This window comes from Cephus cinctus, unplaced genomic scaffold (genome assembly GCF_000341935.2).
Source record: "Cephus cinctus unplaced genomic scaffold, Ccin1 Ccin1_scaffold0087, whole genome shotgun sequence".
Lineage (NCBI taxonomy): Eukaryota > Metazoa > Arthropoda > Insecta > Hymenoptera > Cephidae > Cephus > Cephus cinctus.
Window position 1 is genome coordinate 125,226 of NW_014332826.1, and position 18,238 is coordinate 143,463.

General features: G+C 39.5%; 1 protein-coding gene across 2 annotated transcripts in view; it reads left to right on the plus strand.

Annotated features, from left to right (window-relative positions):
- The window catches only part of LOC107272577 (fibrillin-3), a 46,571-nt gene that overhangs the window by 514 nt on the left and 27,819 nt on the right, over positions 1–18,238 (plus strand). For both annotated transcript variants that reach the window (XM_015749852.2, XM_015749854.2), the window contains 3 exons: positions 51–265; positions 467–2,273; positions 16,694–16,879. In XM_015749852.2, coding sequence (XP_015605338.1) covers positions 2,225–2,273; positions 16,694–16,879 — 235 coding nt within the window. In that variant the 5' untranslated portion in view covers positions 51–265; positions 467–2,224. The remainder of the gene's footprint in view (positions 1–50; positions 266–466; positions 2,274–16,693; positions 16,880–18,238) is intronic.

Sequence of the window (18,238 nt, forward strand, 5' to 3'; positions counted from 1 at the left end):
CAAGTATTATTATAAATTCATATAATTTGTTCATAATATTTAAATTACAGCTATTGCCACGATCTTACAAATTATCATATCAAAAATATGTGCCTTAACATTTGGATTATCAGGAAGTAGGAATTTGTGAGTCCACGACGTGGTCCAGCGCTAAGCGGCCAAATCCTATTGAACACTAGATTTGTGGATTTACCTTGATTCCAGCGTCTGCTTTACCTACGGTTAAAACCACTTTGACATAATGAATTCACAGCAGGTTATTTAGGTATCTAAGTGCAGATAAGTTTCTTTTGTATCAGCTCGATGTCGCCACTATTAAAATCGTATATACTGAAAACATAATAATTAATTTTTATCAATTATTATACGGTATATTCGTATCTCAGATTATTTACGAAAACTAAGACTTTACAATGTTCAAACTTTGCGTATAGAATATTAATTTACAAAATCATTTATTTTTCAGACGCAGCCGATCAAACAGTCGCTATATTGTAAAATAAATACGTTTCAGTGTATTGGGTTCCGGAACTTCTAGTAAATACGCCCACTAGAATTTACATTTAACTTCACAACAGCATAGAAAAGCTATGAGAACTTCAGAAAACGTATATTAAATTAGGGATATATGTTTTTCTTGAAGAAAGACGGGTTGCTTGTACACAGGCGCGTCAGTTTTATACTAGGCTTTTATACATATAAGAACATACTTTTCTAATAATTTTTATGTCAGCAATTATTTATCATCCATACAAAAGAAAATACACGAACAGAGGTATACCTCTTATCACTCCTACACTTTAATATAGTACGTACGTATAAAAAATAGCAATATGGTACAACAATTAATTACTAGTAACATATATACAATAGTATTGGAATCAAATATACGTAATATATAGTTTCAATAGTACATAACGCATGGTAATTAAACGAAACTAAGTAAAACCACATCATCTACATTAATGATATCCCTATTAGGTATAGATCACTGCACGCAATTATGCAGTGTTGGTTCTGCAACGTTTTGCAAATACAGAGAATTCAGTGAAATCGTAGTATAGATATCAAAATATATTTTACACCGTCGAGTGTAGATACCATCGTCAATATTGTCACGTCAGGGGTGCCATAAACCGATATAAATCTGAAAGCACATGAGATAAATTCCCAGCGCGTTGAGAATCTCGTAAAAATGGCTACCATGAAAAATAATCCCATAACAATATTTTCGCAAATCATAGCCAGACCGCGAGTCCACAAACGGCAAAAGCTGGGAAGCCGTTACTATAAATAGGTTACGGAGCCATAAAATCAGCTCGCGAGCAATGAAAATGGTTTCAGGCAGAAGTGATTAGCCTGACCTATGCGATGTACACGTACATCCACGATACCGTAGTATCCATGAAAATCAAAAATTCTCGTTCCAAACTCCTTTATTATCCCCGCGCAGTGTTCTGACATTGACCGATGCTAAATTACGTTTCAAGGTCATTTCATCCCTTGCACCATGGAGTACCGTCAATCCATTTTATTCCGTTGAAGTTCTCTTCGGGACGACGCCGCCGCCATTTTGGTTTTCAGTTTCCTTGTCGAAATTTTCCGTCTACCTGTATCCAAAGATGATTAGATTTTGAAAGGCTTATCGCTATATTTTTGCAATCGGTACCACATGCCTATTTTGGTTTATTAATTTTATTATTGTTTTGCTATATTAGGTCCAGTTTCTAACGTAGAACTTATATATAGGCTTTATGGCGGAAGAAACAGCATCTATACGTTACCGCATACTCTCTGCTACTCTGGTAGGGCTGAGAACTCAGACTCCGAGATACATACACGGATTCAGTCTCGAAGCGCCAGCCTCGCTGCCGAGCCGGTTCACTCATATCGGCATTGCCGTCCTGCCTGTGCGATCATTTTTCCATCCGAGCCACGTGTTCGTGCCGATCGACGATTTTTTGAATGAAAACTTAAAGCGATCCGGCCAATCCGATCGTTACCCGCATCACGATCTTATTGGATTTACATAGTGGTGTGAACGCTCGCGAAATTTCAGATCATAAAAATTATTTATCGCGGGGATTCCCCTTTATCGCGCTCAGACATTCGCGCGCGGGACGCACACGGAAAATGTACTGCCAAGCGCAGTGCGTGCTTTGCTTTTGGTAGTTTTTGTCATTTGTGTTACAGTGATCTTTTTTAACAAGGCAAATTTTCCAAGATGAGACACCTAGCTGTTATAGGGTTGCTTCTTTCTGTCTTTGCTGCAGGTAATATTTTTTTTTTGATTTATCCAACTTTTTCAATATACTCTTCATTTTTAATCATCGCTCAGGACTTTACTAACAGATATTTCTTGGGCACTTTTATTGCTCTGTGAATGTATCGTGTATGTCTTATTTATTTATAAAGTTTAATGACTACGGTATTAAAGTATTAAATAACTCCAACGCAGACATGATATTTCATTGATATTCATCCATTACAAAATTTAGTACACTCAATCCCAATTTTTCATGCGGGATTCATTCCTAAGGCTATTAAGCGGACAGTACTCCAGTATAGGGAAGCGATCAAGATCTGATGAAGATATTAAAATAAAGAACGGTAACTCCATAAGATTATTACGTCGCTAAGGGAATAGAGCACTGGATCGTTCTTCAAATGGCAAAATAGATATCTACATATAACAGAACAGTACTGAAAACTTTCCCAAAAGTAGGATAACATACAGAATCGCAAACTCGCACGATTAATTGTCTGACAGTAAAATTTATTTTTCAAAGAAAATAAAAAAAAACGTAACAGCCAGTCGCAACTTCAAAGACAAAATACGCAACGATCAATCTCCCAATTGTGTAAGAGGAAATGAAAAAATTTTTTTAAATTTACAAAAAAAAATAAAACCTTTGCCAGTTAAGTTCGCGCTATGCGCAAGGTCCCACGTACCCTGTACCCTGTAGCATAAATCGTATGGGCACGACTGTATGCACTTGGTGCAGGAAGGAGCGGATCTTTTATCTTGTGTCGACAGCGCTGCGGCTTTATTACCACAGTAAATATCCAAGATAATTTCTTCTGCTTCATCATAATTTTCGTATATGCAGTCCGTGTGTAAAAAAAGAGGCAAAGACCGAGAGGGTGGAAGGGAGAGAAAATAAAAATAAACTGAGTTGCCAACGGGATGTTTTTGAAAATGATAAGCCATTCATGCTTTGTAAGTAAGGGTTGAAGATAAGACGAGCTACTTCCATGCTTCTTTTTCTCCATTTCTTTTTTCTTCTCACTCCGCTACTCTTCTCCTCCCGCCTGTCAGGATACATAAACGTCCTATCGTTCCTGGTAAGTAGATTTTGAAGGAACCTGTATCCGCAGGGTATTCCGGTCTGCCGTGATAATAATAAATTGTATTTACCAAAGGCGCAACCGAAGCCAACCCCCCTCCTGCCACCCGCCCCTTCCCTGCCCCCTTGGTACAAGCACGCGAGTGCCGTATAAGCCGACGACTAAAAATATAACTCCAAGCGCCAAAATGGAATCAGGGATAATCCTTCGAAGCTGTTAAAAATTATAGTTTATCGTGCGTTCCGTAAGTCTCCGATAGTTTTTAGGAACACCTAAAGTGTAGGAAATGTTTTGGCGGAAAGCCTCGGCAGTCAGAGTAGTCTGATAGAACATTTTTTTCTTTTCCTTTTCAACTTCTGAATACACAGTAGCAGTTGGTATGGTTCTTGGTATGTTGTCAGAGTACTAGAAAAATTATCACCAATTAGAAACCACCTGAAATCCATGTCTGTTAACACCTCTCTTGTTTGGTTTTATAGTTTTTTTTTTTTTTTTTCCTTTGAGGTGGTGTTACTGCTTCTGAAATATTTCGACTACTATTGAATCCATGCTCTTGCACGATAATAAGGGTGGATTGTGGCTGCTATCCTTTGCCCTTTTTTCTTGTATTGAATTTCAAATGGAATCGTTAGGGTACACGACTTCTGTGAACTCTGGCCATCTCAGTCTCTTTCTATCTTCTTAACGGTCCTTTACACGTTCGAGTCTCTCGAAGACACGAGAGTTCTTCGGAGCGTTTCTCTTGCACTCCTTTCCCTGCCATTATAGTCTACTTTCTTTTGTGCTTCCTCGTGTCCTAGTGGTTCGCTCGGTTAAATATAGAGACGTAGAGTCTATCTTGCTGACAGACAAAAGTAACTTGTTGCTATTAACGGACGAGGGTCGAATTCATAGGAGGAACTCGCGGTCCATCCTTAAATTATCGTATTGTCACGCAACGAGAATTTAAAGACTAATTCTCAAACTCTGTCTCTCTCACTCTCATTCTCCATCCCAGTGAACCCGGCTGAGAGAGGAAGTCCAAAGTGCTGAACTACTCGTGAAAATAAAAAGCTGCCTCTTACGTTCCTTTCTCGTAGCTCGTAAGGGCGCGCGAGGCAGAGAAAATAAAAAGGAAAACAAGTTTCAAACTCAAACAGATTACGTTACGACACCCGGAATGTTTTTCGTGTCACCCTAACCCAATCCTGTTTACACGGTCTTGCTCGACGTGACAATTAGTCGGCGCTGAGCGAATCCGCACGATCTATTTAAACGCGCTCGGAATTTATGTTGGCGGCAAGAAAGAATTTTTGTAAATTTAATATCTCTTCAATTGAGATAAAGACAGTGGATTCTGTGTTTCGAAGTTAATTTAATTATTTAATGCCAGTGACGTTTGTTCCTTTCCGGAATTTCCGTTTGTTCCTTTCTTAGGAATACGTATGATTGAGACTTGGGACCTGTACCGAAGAGCAGTAGACGAGAAAATTGCATTTAGAAATTGTTCAATTATTTAATTATTAGATTGATTTTCAGATTTTTATCAATTTACAATCTTATCAGCATGGTTCATCTATATGTGTGAATTACAAAATCAAAAGCGACTTTTTAAATGATTTAATAGAATAGATTAGAATTTAAGAATTACTTCTATCAATAGATATTATGAATTTTTATACTACTAAGGAATCTAAGGGTGAATCGTATCGTCGGAGTCGATAAATCGATTAGATATTATCGAAACCCCCTCTATTTCTTTGTATCCCTCTTCATCCTTCTGTATTATAGCTTTTATTCATATAGAATACAAGCCCGATAAGCCGAGTTCGAATAGCACCAATACAACTTCCAGTCCGTGCACACTAAATATTCGCGAATTCACGTAATCGTCGTCTGGACCATTTGAATGGCATTCGTATTGATCGATTATCGATCAGACTCCATCGTGTACATAAGTACCTGCTTAGGATATTTTATATTTGGTTGCGAAATAGAAATACAGCAGTATCGCTCCCGATCGTATTTTACGCTGCCAACTTATTGCTGGTAAAAGAATAACAGAGGAAGTTTACACGGTCTTTTGTAAATTTCCTTAAAATTCAGACAGAAAATCGTTTTTCACATTTATCACTGTGTTTACAAAATCTTACGTTTTTCTGCAAATTGGATTTTTTTTTTCTTTACTCTTGTCCCCATCTTTTCGTCGGATGTAATAAATCCAGCGAGAGTCCGGATTCGCATGCTTTATAGAGCCGTCGACTGAGGGCCTGGAGCCATTCAAGTATCTATCGTTTTTTTTTTACATCGATACGTTTCACTCTATATATGGCGTTGATATGTAAATAACTAGTTGAAACAAGGATACACAAATATACGTAACGCGTAGTGCGTTGTTAGAGAATTAAAAAAATTTTATAATAATCGAATCAGTCGATATACACAAATGTCTATATATACGGTGTAAAAAATTTGTCAATCACGAAAATATATATTATGATAAAATTGTATAATGAAAGCCGTCATTGTTGCTTTGACAACATATAATTTTATAGTACCAGCTTTGAAATTTAGAAACTAATGAATTTGTATTACACTATTTTTATCCTGCACAGGGTAAGCCAAATGTACAGTAATTATTAATGTGGTCGACTCAATTTGTTTCATTCAGTTTTCATGTACAGGTTGAACATGAGCGTGTTGTAATTAAAATAGTTTTATACGGGGTATGCTAAGGTGCATACGTGGTGTTTTAGTTAACGACCAAATCTACTGTGCTCATTATATTTTCATCAGTCAGACATTCGAAATCACTCAAGATATTAATGATTTTCTGTCTCATTACTGTTTATCGTTTATCATAAATATTTCCCATGATCATTACTCTTGCCATCTTTGTATACGTTTATATGTATGCACACGCAATGACAAAGTGCAGGTGACTTATATAGTGTATAAGGATTGTATATACAGCTACGGCCTAGACTTCCTGTTAAATAATTTCTTAACGAGATATCAATCCGTCACCCTTTTGTAAATCTCGTCGATGGAGGTTGCGACAAAAATAGTGTCGACGTCGTCACGACTAACGAGCGATTCGTTCATAATTAACAGGAGTCTTTAGCGCGAGGAGCGCCGCGACGCTGGGACCGTTGAGAACACGCCCTTAAGTCATTTACCGAAGTAGAGAACATTGAGGTCTCATGGCGAAATACGTCCTCGGTACCTTACGTTGCTCGGGCCTCTAGTTGAATTTAGTATTCATCAGAATTTCTATGGGTTTCTCATACCTTGATTACCGTCGATTAAAATCCACTGCCATTGCGGTTAATTGACTTTATCGAATTAACGATACGATAGAATACGATCATTTAATTCCTATTTGATATCAAGATTTGTGCCACAATGTAGTATCTATTTCTCCGTTCTTCGATTTATTACCGTCATTCAATCCAGTTTGTTCATGAAGAAAGTTTACAAGGTAGATTAGTTCTATGGATTGACGCTAGGATCGAACGGCGCTGCTTTGTTACCATGGTAACCATGAAATAAACAAGGAAGAAGACCAAGTAATCTGTTCTTTTTTAAATCTTTCACTCGGTCCTGTAAAGTGGATATACTCGTCTTGGGTAACAAGGTAACGTGTGCACAGCTATTCGTTAAGAGAATACAAGATAAAGGAAAAGAAGAAACCGAAGCATGAAATACTGTGTAATCTAGTAGGTGAATACCAAGTGGATAAAACTGAAAGCATAAAAACATACATCGTACGTCGTCACATAGGTGTGACACACGTTAAAATAATAATGATAAATTCCCTGGGGATCGTCATTTATTAATTTGAAACAAAGTTAAATAGTATAAAGCGAAAAGAAAAGGGAATGAGTATAAGAGAAAATTTAAAGAAAAACCATTTGTGTACCTTGCAGTTTCCTTAGTCGAAGAATTATCCAGGTCAGCCGTAATTTCGCGATATTAGCAAACCCCGTGTTACAAGCTCGACTTTACCTTATCATTTAATTTTCGCACCAGTTACTTCAATTATTAAACCCCTGCCGACTTAAAGACACTTTACACCCGTGACGTGTTTAAAAGTCCCTTAAAAAAATGAAGATCAAATCTGTAGCTCGGCGCATTAATATAATACGTATTTCAAAGTCATCCTTCGCGTAGTTATCGAGAGACGGGGCCGAAATTAAACGGAAGCTGCCGAGGGTAGAAAATAAAATAGAAAGTATTACCAAAGAAATTGAAAAAAAAAATGAGGTACAATAAGAAGCAGAAGCAGCGAGCGATGAAAAAAAATTGAGAGAGCGACGAAGCACGAGGTGAAGCCGAGATCGAGGCGGGCCCGGTGTATTAATTGAATCGGTAATTTGTGCGGTATGTGATCGGAGTCCTTAATTACAGCTGTCTGCTCGGTGATGGAGGGTTTGGTGGTGCGCCTGTCCATCCGTCGGCTCTGTCCGTCTGTCCATCCGTCCGTGCGTATCGACTCGTAACGAGGGATCTAGTAGTGAACGTGCCTGACGTGAATATTTTCATCGCATTATCAATCAAGAATTAACAGATCGGTATATACCAGCGGACCCGACTTAATCCTCTGATACGCATTTGGATCGGAATCCCCGGGTAGAGAAAAAAAAAGAAAAGAGGATATAGAAGCAGAATGCGAAGGGGAAGAAGAAGAAGAAAAAGAAAAATAATACGGTGAGAAATCTGTATCGTTCACTTTAACGTTTTGGTCTTTATCTCCTGTTTACTTGCTACCCTTGGGCGAGGGTGACGGCTGGACCGGTAGATGGGGTTGGGATATGGAATAGGATCAAAGGCGGTTCTTGTTTTCTGACATCTTACACGCTCTTTTTATATTCCATGACAGCTTCCCTTACGACTCTTGTTCAACGACCATGTTCTTTCTACACCGCACTGCGATATTTCACGGGTGCGAATTTCAATGCAGGAATCGCTGCGAAAAGGAATGCCATTATATGTTATCGCGCTGATTTACGAATCGAGGCGTCGGTTCTGAGCGTCGCGACGCTCGAGGATTACGATAATGATTTTTGAGTTGGAATTGAATTGACAATTACTTGGAGGAACTGGGTAAAGATATATATGTATCTTAGGAATATATTGCATATATACATTGGTAGGTAAAAGGACCAAAGGAAATGACGGAAGAGAAAAAATAAGAAATGAATGTCAAGTCATACGTCTGTACGACATGTGACCCTTGTGGACATTCCGGCTCCTTGCATCGGGTATGTCGACTGCCACTCGGACTGGTCCTTTTAATTCGTTCTTAAAATATAATTTTTTTTCTCTTTTTACCGCAAGAGTCCAGCCGCTTCCCTCGAGGGAATAATAAACTCCCGAAGTGAGCCTAATTCCAGACACGAACGGAGACCGGACGACAAGCTGTGAAACGTGGCCGTGAACTCTTTACCGTTTTGTCCATCGCTCTCCTGCGATTTGGAGTCTTCCTGACGCCTATGACTCTCAGGGGTTCTCAGATGGACTATTGCACACGGGGAAAGATAACATCCGAATGAATCTGCGAGTTCCGTAGGACCGTGAATAATAAAACGAAATAAAGATGAAAGCTGAATCTGAAAAGACTCTGTCGTGCAACGTAATACCCGGCTTTCTAAATCTTCTGCAGCTTTAGCTCCTGGTAATCCGATAGAATTGTGCTAAACGATGGTAAAAATGTCGCTGCGGTTTAGAAACTACACGACGACTGCCCATGACCAATGCCAAGAGTACTATCGATCTTGACAGGCAGCCGCGACCGCGATACGCATCATGAAAGTGCACCCATAGTACGTAGAATCTAATGTGTACAAATGACACGAATCTATGAATCTTAAATTCTTTTAAATTGAATTTTCGTTAATTTTCAATTCCACGTGAATCTTCATCATAGTCCTTAACATTTTTTACGTCGTTTTCTTTATTCAAATGCCCTTTATGCTTTTTAAGCATTTTATCCATGGATTCAGGAATTACTCGTAAGTTTATTGCTAAAAAAATTCTGTTTGAACTTTTTTTTTTTCTTTGATAAATCCAACGAGTTTTCTCCTTGTATTTCCTTTCCGGATACGACAGGGTGAACGGAATTGAAATCCTGCTCCGAGAGGGTTTTCGCGGTTTCCTAAATCCACGGGGGCTGCTAAAGAATTATCTTGGGTTATGTACTACCGGTGTACCGAGTACGTATAGGAATGGAGGTTAGGTATTTTATGATATACCAGTCCCATACGAATTTTCAAGTTACGTGGATACGCGGATAGTTGGATCATGTGGTCTTTTCTCCTGTGGGTTTTCGTATTTGCCGCCGTGTACGGCAATGGAAGCGCGACTTTGAATTATCGGGTTGAAAAATTCACGCAAGACGCATCGCGCATCTGGTGGCTGCCAAATGGAAAATCCCTGTCTGCCATGATATCCGGCCGAGTAGGTAAAGTGAAAATGTATGTGAACCAGATGAAAATAAATAGTCACGAGAGAATCTACAGAGCATCGCACACGTCCTTAAAGCAGAGTCACGTCAGATTAACCATGAGTAAATGATCACGACGGTCTTATTAAGGTGGACCCGATGATTCTGCTCATCCGCTGAATACCACGTGCCTTTGATCATCGAGTGAGATCGATGCTATTATGATTCGCAGCATCTTCCCTGTAGCTAATTAACGTCGAGTACCTACTTGGTTCGAGTTCCTGGATCATACTGAGGCCACTGTATTCTTCGTCGTATTTATACTTTTTTTCTTATTCCAAAAAAAATCTTTTTTTTTCTCTTCCGCTGGACCACTTCACTCTCACCTCGGACAGATGTCATCTTCATTGCCGATAGAACTTCTTGCTCTCGTTAACGTTTGATTGGGGCCTCGAGTGCGGTTTTTACCTCTTCTTAGATCCTCCAGTTGTAAACCGGTCGATCTCATATATGATCGGCGCCGACGAGTACCGATCGTAATTAACTCATTCAGCCAAAGGTCGCTCCCGAGTGTCTCTCTGGCACTTGGACAGGCGCCTTGCTCCTTTTTTCTCTCATTTTTTTTTTTCAATTATTTTTCTTCGTCCCGCATTTTCGCGTCTCAGTTTATTCGCTGTTTCTTTTTTGTTCTTCCCTCCCTACCCGCAACGGAATTCTGCGCGGGTCTCGCGATGATTCACCGTTGCTGAAGAAGAGGAACATCGACGCGCTGGGTTACGCGAAGAGGAAGGGAGAGGATAGTTTTGATGTAGATGCAAAAAAAGAAGAATGCGTAAGACGACGAAGTGGACGCCCCTACTTGGTAATCGTATGAGTACGACATTGCGCAATGGGCAAACAAGCCCAAGTAATACCGACGGCCTGACGTCTTTATCATTAAGTCAGATGTTAAATCTGCGGCTTCGATCATGGAAACCGGCAATGGGCAACGTGTGACTAACGGCTGCTAAGGCGTCGTTGCCTGCCGAAGTCATCGACACGTGGTGACGTTAAAGTCCTGACCGTACATCTGGCAGTGACAGTCAGCAGTTAAAATTCTTCATTAGCAAGTAAATTTTTCTTGGCATTTTATTTTTTGCCAAATCTCCATTAATCATAGGTTTAATTGAATGTACGTTCTTATGCCGAGTGACGTAATCTCTCTAATGACACTGGATCTCGCGGTACAACGGGCTCTTGTAGATATCCTGGGTCATTTTCATAAATCGTATATAACCTCAAAATGGTAATACGGTTGTAGCATTTGATATTACCGTGCGATATCGTGCAAGAGCATTGGCTGGAGTCCATTTTGATTTCTACCGGGCAGAGCAAGCAATAGTAATCCGAAGTACGATTCAGATCGGATAAGCAGGGGACACGAGGAATCTGTATTCGATCTGGCTACCGGTAAAGTGCCATTCTGTGTAACAGCATTTAAAGTGTATATATATTTGTCTTTCAGACATTACTCGACTTGCGATCTTCGACTATTTATAGAGATCGAATTTCAACGAAGGATATAACAGAACACTACTATTACCATCATTACGTAGTGTGTTTTGACATTGGTAGGAGCCTGAGTCGTATTCAGCTGTTTATTTGTCGCTAGTATAACGGATCATTCTAGAGACCATGAGAGCAAAGGTCCCATGTGGGAAAGAGAGGACAGATACATAAGACGCTTGGCAAAGAAAGCGAGACTGTCCTTAGTACACGCAATATAACATTGAGCAACGGCAAAAGGACGCTTTAATAATGTCACCCGAGAAATCGACATTGTTCATCAGGAAGGGAAAAGTTCATCGCGATGAACTAGAAGGCAGAATGGGAAGCCGGGGCCTTACGTGCCCAAAGGTCCTTAGGGCCCACAGGGAAGTTCTCTTAAATTCTCCAGGGACCAGTCCTCCTCTCCTTATTCGCCAAGTCCTTATCTCCCTTGGCAACTCTTTTGCTCTTCGCTACTTCTTCTACTAAAATTCCTTTTTTTCTCTCTCCTTTTTCTTCCCTGTTTTCAGCAGTCTCGTTGTTCCGCGTTTCGCGACTCGGGTTTCGGTAGATTGGCATCACCGCGGTCGCGGCTAATTTAAAAGTTCTTCCCGTTAGCCGTAGCCTTTCGTGTAATTAAATCGCGATTAAGAATACCAGTGTACGTACCTATACACGTGAAAGCGGCGACGCGACGCTTCCCGACGTCCTCGGCGCGTCCATCAAGTACGCCATTGATATAATACCTTGTCCCGAGAGCGTTCCGTTATTTAACGCATGGTGAACTAGATATCGTAAAAGTGAAACCCGGAACGCCCAAACCCAGCGGCAGCTCGGATCGTGACTATAATAATTCTTAGCGGGGTAGGCTAGGGGCAAGGAGGGGTTTTAACCCCGTCAGAGTCAGGAGTTAATATAAGCCATTAGTCTCGGAAAGGATTCTTCGTGGCGCGAGAGCCCCCTATTGCCTTGTAGTTCGTTGAGGGTTGTTTGCCAAATGGTTAAAAGGGTACCTAGCGATGCTTTGAAAACGCGGCTTGAAGGATTTCCACTTTGGCCTAACCTCACTTTTTCTTCTCTTTTTTTTTCTACCGCGATTTGTTAATCGCGACCCGTCCACGAGTCGCCAGGCTAATGCGATAGCCGGAAAAAGCGCAGTGTGATCGATCGACGAAAGTTCTCTTGAGGGTAGGGTTTAATGAGTCGCGTGGTGAAGATTCAGTTAGGGTTTTGCGGTTAACTGCCCGGGAAGTGTGGGCTTCGGGCTTGGTAGAATCGATGGTGTGAATTTCGAATAGTCTATTTTGTCTTTGTCGTCCAACAACACCACGGGGGAAACGACGTCGTCGCCGGAACGCTACATGAAAATGGAGCCTATTTATTTTTCACTTCTCTCTCATATTGATTTATACTTTCGGGTGGGATTTTATCTTTTATTTTTAGTATTTATTTAGATAAGGGAGGATGCTTTCTTTAGCCTCCTTATTCCGCTCGCCAAGAATATGTACTATTGTATCTATATATAGGTATACGTATAATACGTAGAGGGTAATTTAGGCCAAGCGTATCAGCTGAAGTTGGTTTTACCATGGAAATCAAATGGACGCGCTAACTTCATTTGGGATATATGTATATATATACCATTTCTTTACCGGTCTTCGTATACATATATTCCTTATTCTTATTGCCTGCCTCGGGTTACATTGCTAGAATTGGGGAACGCAATGTATTAGACTCCGATACGCTTCGCAGCAACTCAATTTACACTGATGTGTCTAGCATTCCTCATGTGTGGCACGCAAATGCTATGTAATCAGGCAAGCACTTGATCGATCTTCATGCAATTTTTCAAGAGTTATATACTTTTTTATTTAGGTCAATCAACACACCAGTAATATTAATCTCCATTAAGACTCGTATGAAACAATTAATAGGATCAATCAAAAGTGTATCGGAAAGCCATGAACAATTACGAGCGATCCATCTGGCTTATAGATCATGCAAATTGATTCGTCACGCGGGATAAAAACCCGGGCCAAATGATATTAGTGTGATATAATTCAAGCTTAGTCCTTGAAAAATTGCATAACACATTCTCGGATTAAATACATTCATTTTCGGCACTCCGAGCTATAATATTTAAACTTTCATCAATTTCATGTAAATTTCCTGCAATTTTTTGCACGTGTTAATTATTTTTGCAAAAAATCACACCGATCTTATTTATATCGGGTGGTCACGTCGGTTAACGTGAAAGTTTCACGTTCCCACGATCCACATTTTATGAAGGGATCCATCTTTAATCGATTATCAAATCGATCGTACCATTTCGATATATTTATCGATTTAATTATTTCCGGGATCCTTATGATGATGGTCGATATGTTCGAGGCGTGGAAAACTCTGCGTTATCCTGTTTCGATAAAGTTCACGACCTTTTGCACTGTCGATGCTGCGCGATAAAATGAATGGCAGGTTCGTTATACGGAGGTACGTTATAATGGAGACCTCGGACACGTTATTTAAGCATCAGGGTCACTTAACGAGCCGTGTTACCATAGACTCACGATCCGGCATATTCGTAAGCAAATCAATGCTGAATTGATTGAAATATTTTCTTCGGAATTTATTACAATCGCGAGGACAGATGCGGCAGTGAATTTTATAAGGTCCATGAACTATGTTATATATTGCTTTTAGGTTATATATATATATATATATATATATATATAATTGCCATAAGTGAAAAGCAAAGAAATTTTTTAAGACTTACAGCTGCGGTAGGTCCTACCTGACCAGTATTGGATATATACAACTTCTCTCTACAGGTATACCTATGTACGTATTTTGCGAGAAAGGAACTGACTGTCAAAGAATTTCATACGATGCCGCCAGGTACAAGGAGCTTTAGGATAAAAGTGACAAAACTTTAAGTCTGTGAGGGATTATCTGAAGGTTCTCTCAGGACGATTTTCAAAGGACGGGACCACCCAGAAGATCCAATACGTCCCCCTGATACCAATGTATGAGATGGATAGCATTGAGTGGAGAGGGGGAGTGAGAGAGAGAGGGACTTGGAGAGTGTTAAATTAACGATGAAGTATAAGGGATGGAAAAATTCGCAATTGAGAATAATTATTGCGAGTAATAATAAATGGCAAGGACTAACCTTTACTGTTGTGCTATTATGTATAAAGATGGCAATTAAATGTTTAACTGCTGTTTACGTTACGTAATGCGTAGTCGTATCTTTTCATACAGTAGAAAGTTTGCTCTAAGGTTGATTTTCGTTAAACTCTTGTCGCGAATTTACCTTAGATATTCATTGTATATATGTATATCTGTATATATATACTTTATATATCAAAGCTCGAACCATGTATAATGTATTACGTGGTATTGTGTATCGTGGTCTGATCGATAATTACATGTTACGTTAATTTAATTGAAAATTAATTTTCTAACAATTTACCACCGATTATTTGTTCCTCTTGTGATAATAAATTATATAGACTTTTGATAAAGAGGTGGGTTCCACACCTTAAGGAAGCTTTATCTTATGAGGTTGTGAGACCGTATCACTTTCCCTAGAATTCACATGGAATTTGTGACACTCGCAAATATTGGAACCTACGGTAGATAAAATGTAGCACGAATTATCGCGCCTGCACTTTAGCTTAATATATGGAAATGAAACGCATTGCCTGAACTGTATACAGCATACATATATTATAGTATATATATACATATATATATATATCTTCTTGAAGCGAACGGTTTACGCGCAACGAACGATCAGGGTTTACCGATCTATGCAAATCCATCCGTACAGGTTAATAAAGGCCGTGTGGGCCGCGTACGTCTTGCACAACCAATCGAAAGCATCTTTCGTGGTCGATCTTGATACCGTAGTGTATCCATATATACATATCTAAATTTATGGCATCGCCGAAAAAGGATATAAGAATTGTCGCCGTAAGAGGATACTAGGTGTACAAGTAATTCTTTGCGAATTTAAAAGAATCTGATAGGAAGAGATAATTTTTTTCGACTTGGCATTATCTTAAAGATGCTATCGTTTGCGCATGGGAGTATCAGGCGCCGTAAAATATTTCCTGGAAGAAATATGACCTACGCCCTTCGGCACTAAAACTTAATAACACGGCATCATGTATGCGCCGGAGATTCAACGAAATTGAGACATTGCAAACACGAGATAGGAACGTAATATACGTCCATGACAAGACACGCCTTTTCGTGTACCAAGACTGGGATGAAACAATGGTTACAGTAGATTGCCAAATAATTGTTAAAGTTAATTGTTAAAATTGACAGTTTTCGAACACGTGGCATAATTTATAATAATTATAATACCCCTGATGCTTGGCCCGGCCGAGAACAGTTTAAGGTGTTAAGCGATGCGGGAAACAATGAATGTGGTAAAAGTAATCTTGCCCTGTAAATTAAATGGGATGCTGCGGTCCTTTCAGCACTATTTTCTTTCAATTAAAATTGTTTGTCTTTCGCATTAATTTGGAACCGTAGCTGTCGACTTGTTTAAAAGTCATTGATACACAGGGAAAAAGCAGTAGCATTTTATTAACAGCTATTGACTCCGATGTCAATGATCCTTTCGTGCATGTAAATTTGACTTGCGTTTAATTTTTCAATTTTTTTTATAAATCAAAAATCATCCGTCGCTTCGTTTGACCCGCTCGAAAATTAATCTCTTGCCGAGGACGTTAATCGATCTTTGTCCATCGGTGATATCTATCAGCACCTAAAGTTTTATTTTAATGGATCCAATAAAAGCCAAAGGAAGATATATCCAAGTGGTTAGCTGTATTCATACCAGTAGTGCCGTATCTAATGTTTGTTTGACCGCATGGAGCGAGCAATTATTTACGGTGGCGTGTGTGGTCGTTACTATAAGACCTGACTGCGTACAATTTGAGATTCGAAAGAGCATGAAATTTCCAATAAACCACGCCGACCTCGTTACCCCGTAGATATACAGGGAGGTACCTTAGCAGAGATGCATCTTCCATGAGAAATCATTCAGAATACCTCATCCGTATAATAAGGCGAAGCTGTTATCCTGTATAAGGATCACTTTTCACCCAGCTACCTCTAAGGCTTTGTAATACAACATAGTATATCTATATACGTATATATAACCTGCATAAATGCAGTATTGTCGAGACCAATTTTCTTGAGCGTCTAAACCTTAGACGCTCTTATCGTTCTGGATGCGTCAGCGGTACATTGTTAAAATTAAATATTCATCTAGAAAGTAATCATAATGGAGCAAAAAAATTTCTAAAAATTACCTGCACTTTTTTATACTTTATTCTTTGTGACTGTTTAAATAAAATATGCTATCTGTGTATTCAGGTTCATTAGCTGGCTGTCCGCAAGTGGTGGCACCGCAATGGGGCGCTGTACGAGAAAGAGTCCTGAAGGATGGATCCTTGCAGACAGTCTACTCCTGCTCACCAGGAAGACGATTAAAGGGACGCAGGATCCTCACGTGCACGAATCACGGTTGGGATTATCCGGTACCGAAATGCGTATCGTTTGGTAAGCTAATGATGTTTTTCTTGCAATAGCGATTTCATTGAACGATGCTTATCACTCTGACGTGACTATCGTCGTAATCAATACTGACAAGTTTGTAGTAGGTGAATGAGCGAGGAATGCTAAGGCGTTCTTTGTCATCGAATCGATCCGTTTATATTTTAATATTACAGTATATATATATATATAATAATAATAATAATAATAATAATAATAATAATAATAATAATAATAATAATAATGCAGCCATGAAGCTGATAGTTGAATGGAAAAGTTGATGTACCTTCGCCTGCAAAAGTGCTGCCCACGTTGATTCTATTGAAAAGTTAGCAAAGTGGGTGAGTCGCAGTGATTTAATTGAATAACGTTTAAATTCCTTTTAGCCAATACATATATATATATATATAACAGAATAAAAAGATAAGGCCATCAAAAGGGTTGTTTATTTAAGGTATCAAGATACCTTTAAACGTAACCGGACACCGTTTCACGTTTATCCTGATTACAGTAAATATAACGATAAGGACGTTAACGCCAGACGAAGCATAATTAGCCAACGTTAAAAACCGATAATTTTTTTCATGAGTTACCAAGAAGGGACCTCAGCAGTGTCCGGTTAATGGTGTTAGCGTGTCCGTGGATGAAATTAATTTCTCTTTCGTTGATACCCTTGGCTCACATGTAGTATCCTCTAAAGGCCATTAGAGAGTCCCCGGCGAGCCGCGTGAGACGTTGTTTCCTTTATTTCCACGACCCACCTCTTCTTCCTATTCAGCCTTTCTTGCCCCTCTGCCCTTCTTTTTTTTTCCTTTATCATTTCCCTCAAGCGGTGCCTTCCTTTCCTTTTTGGAATGAGACGTCGATGTTATATACGTTTACGTAATTATCGTAGTAGGCGATCAAGAACTCTCGAAAGCCCATTAAAACGCGACTTTCTTCGGACATAGATAAACCACTCGAGGGTCGAATGGATCGTGAGAGGCAGGTTTTTTCGACAAGGTTAGAGAAAAGGGTAGTCACCTCCTTCAGTACCTTTTTCAAGGTTGGTAGAGACCATTCAAGGGTTCACCATGTAGCGATCCAGGATGACGAATGATCGAGGATTATGATTTATCGCTGGTTATCAGTAAGTTTCGACGGTCTTATCGGATACCTTTTTTCTGTGCAAAATTTTGTACTGACTATATCTGTACGGTGTCCTATATAAGTAGACATTGGTAAATCGTCAATATGTACCGGGGAAGATGCTGTTGGATCTTCCTTGGACTAACTTGAAGGAGGCTGAGGTCGAATGTCAATCCTTATTTCTCTGGTGGGACTTCACGTTCGTGAATCGTCGGCGGACGTCAAAGACTACCCAGG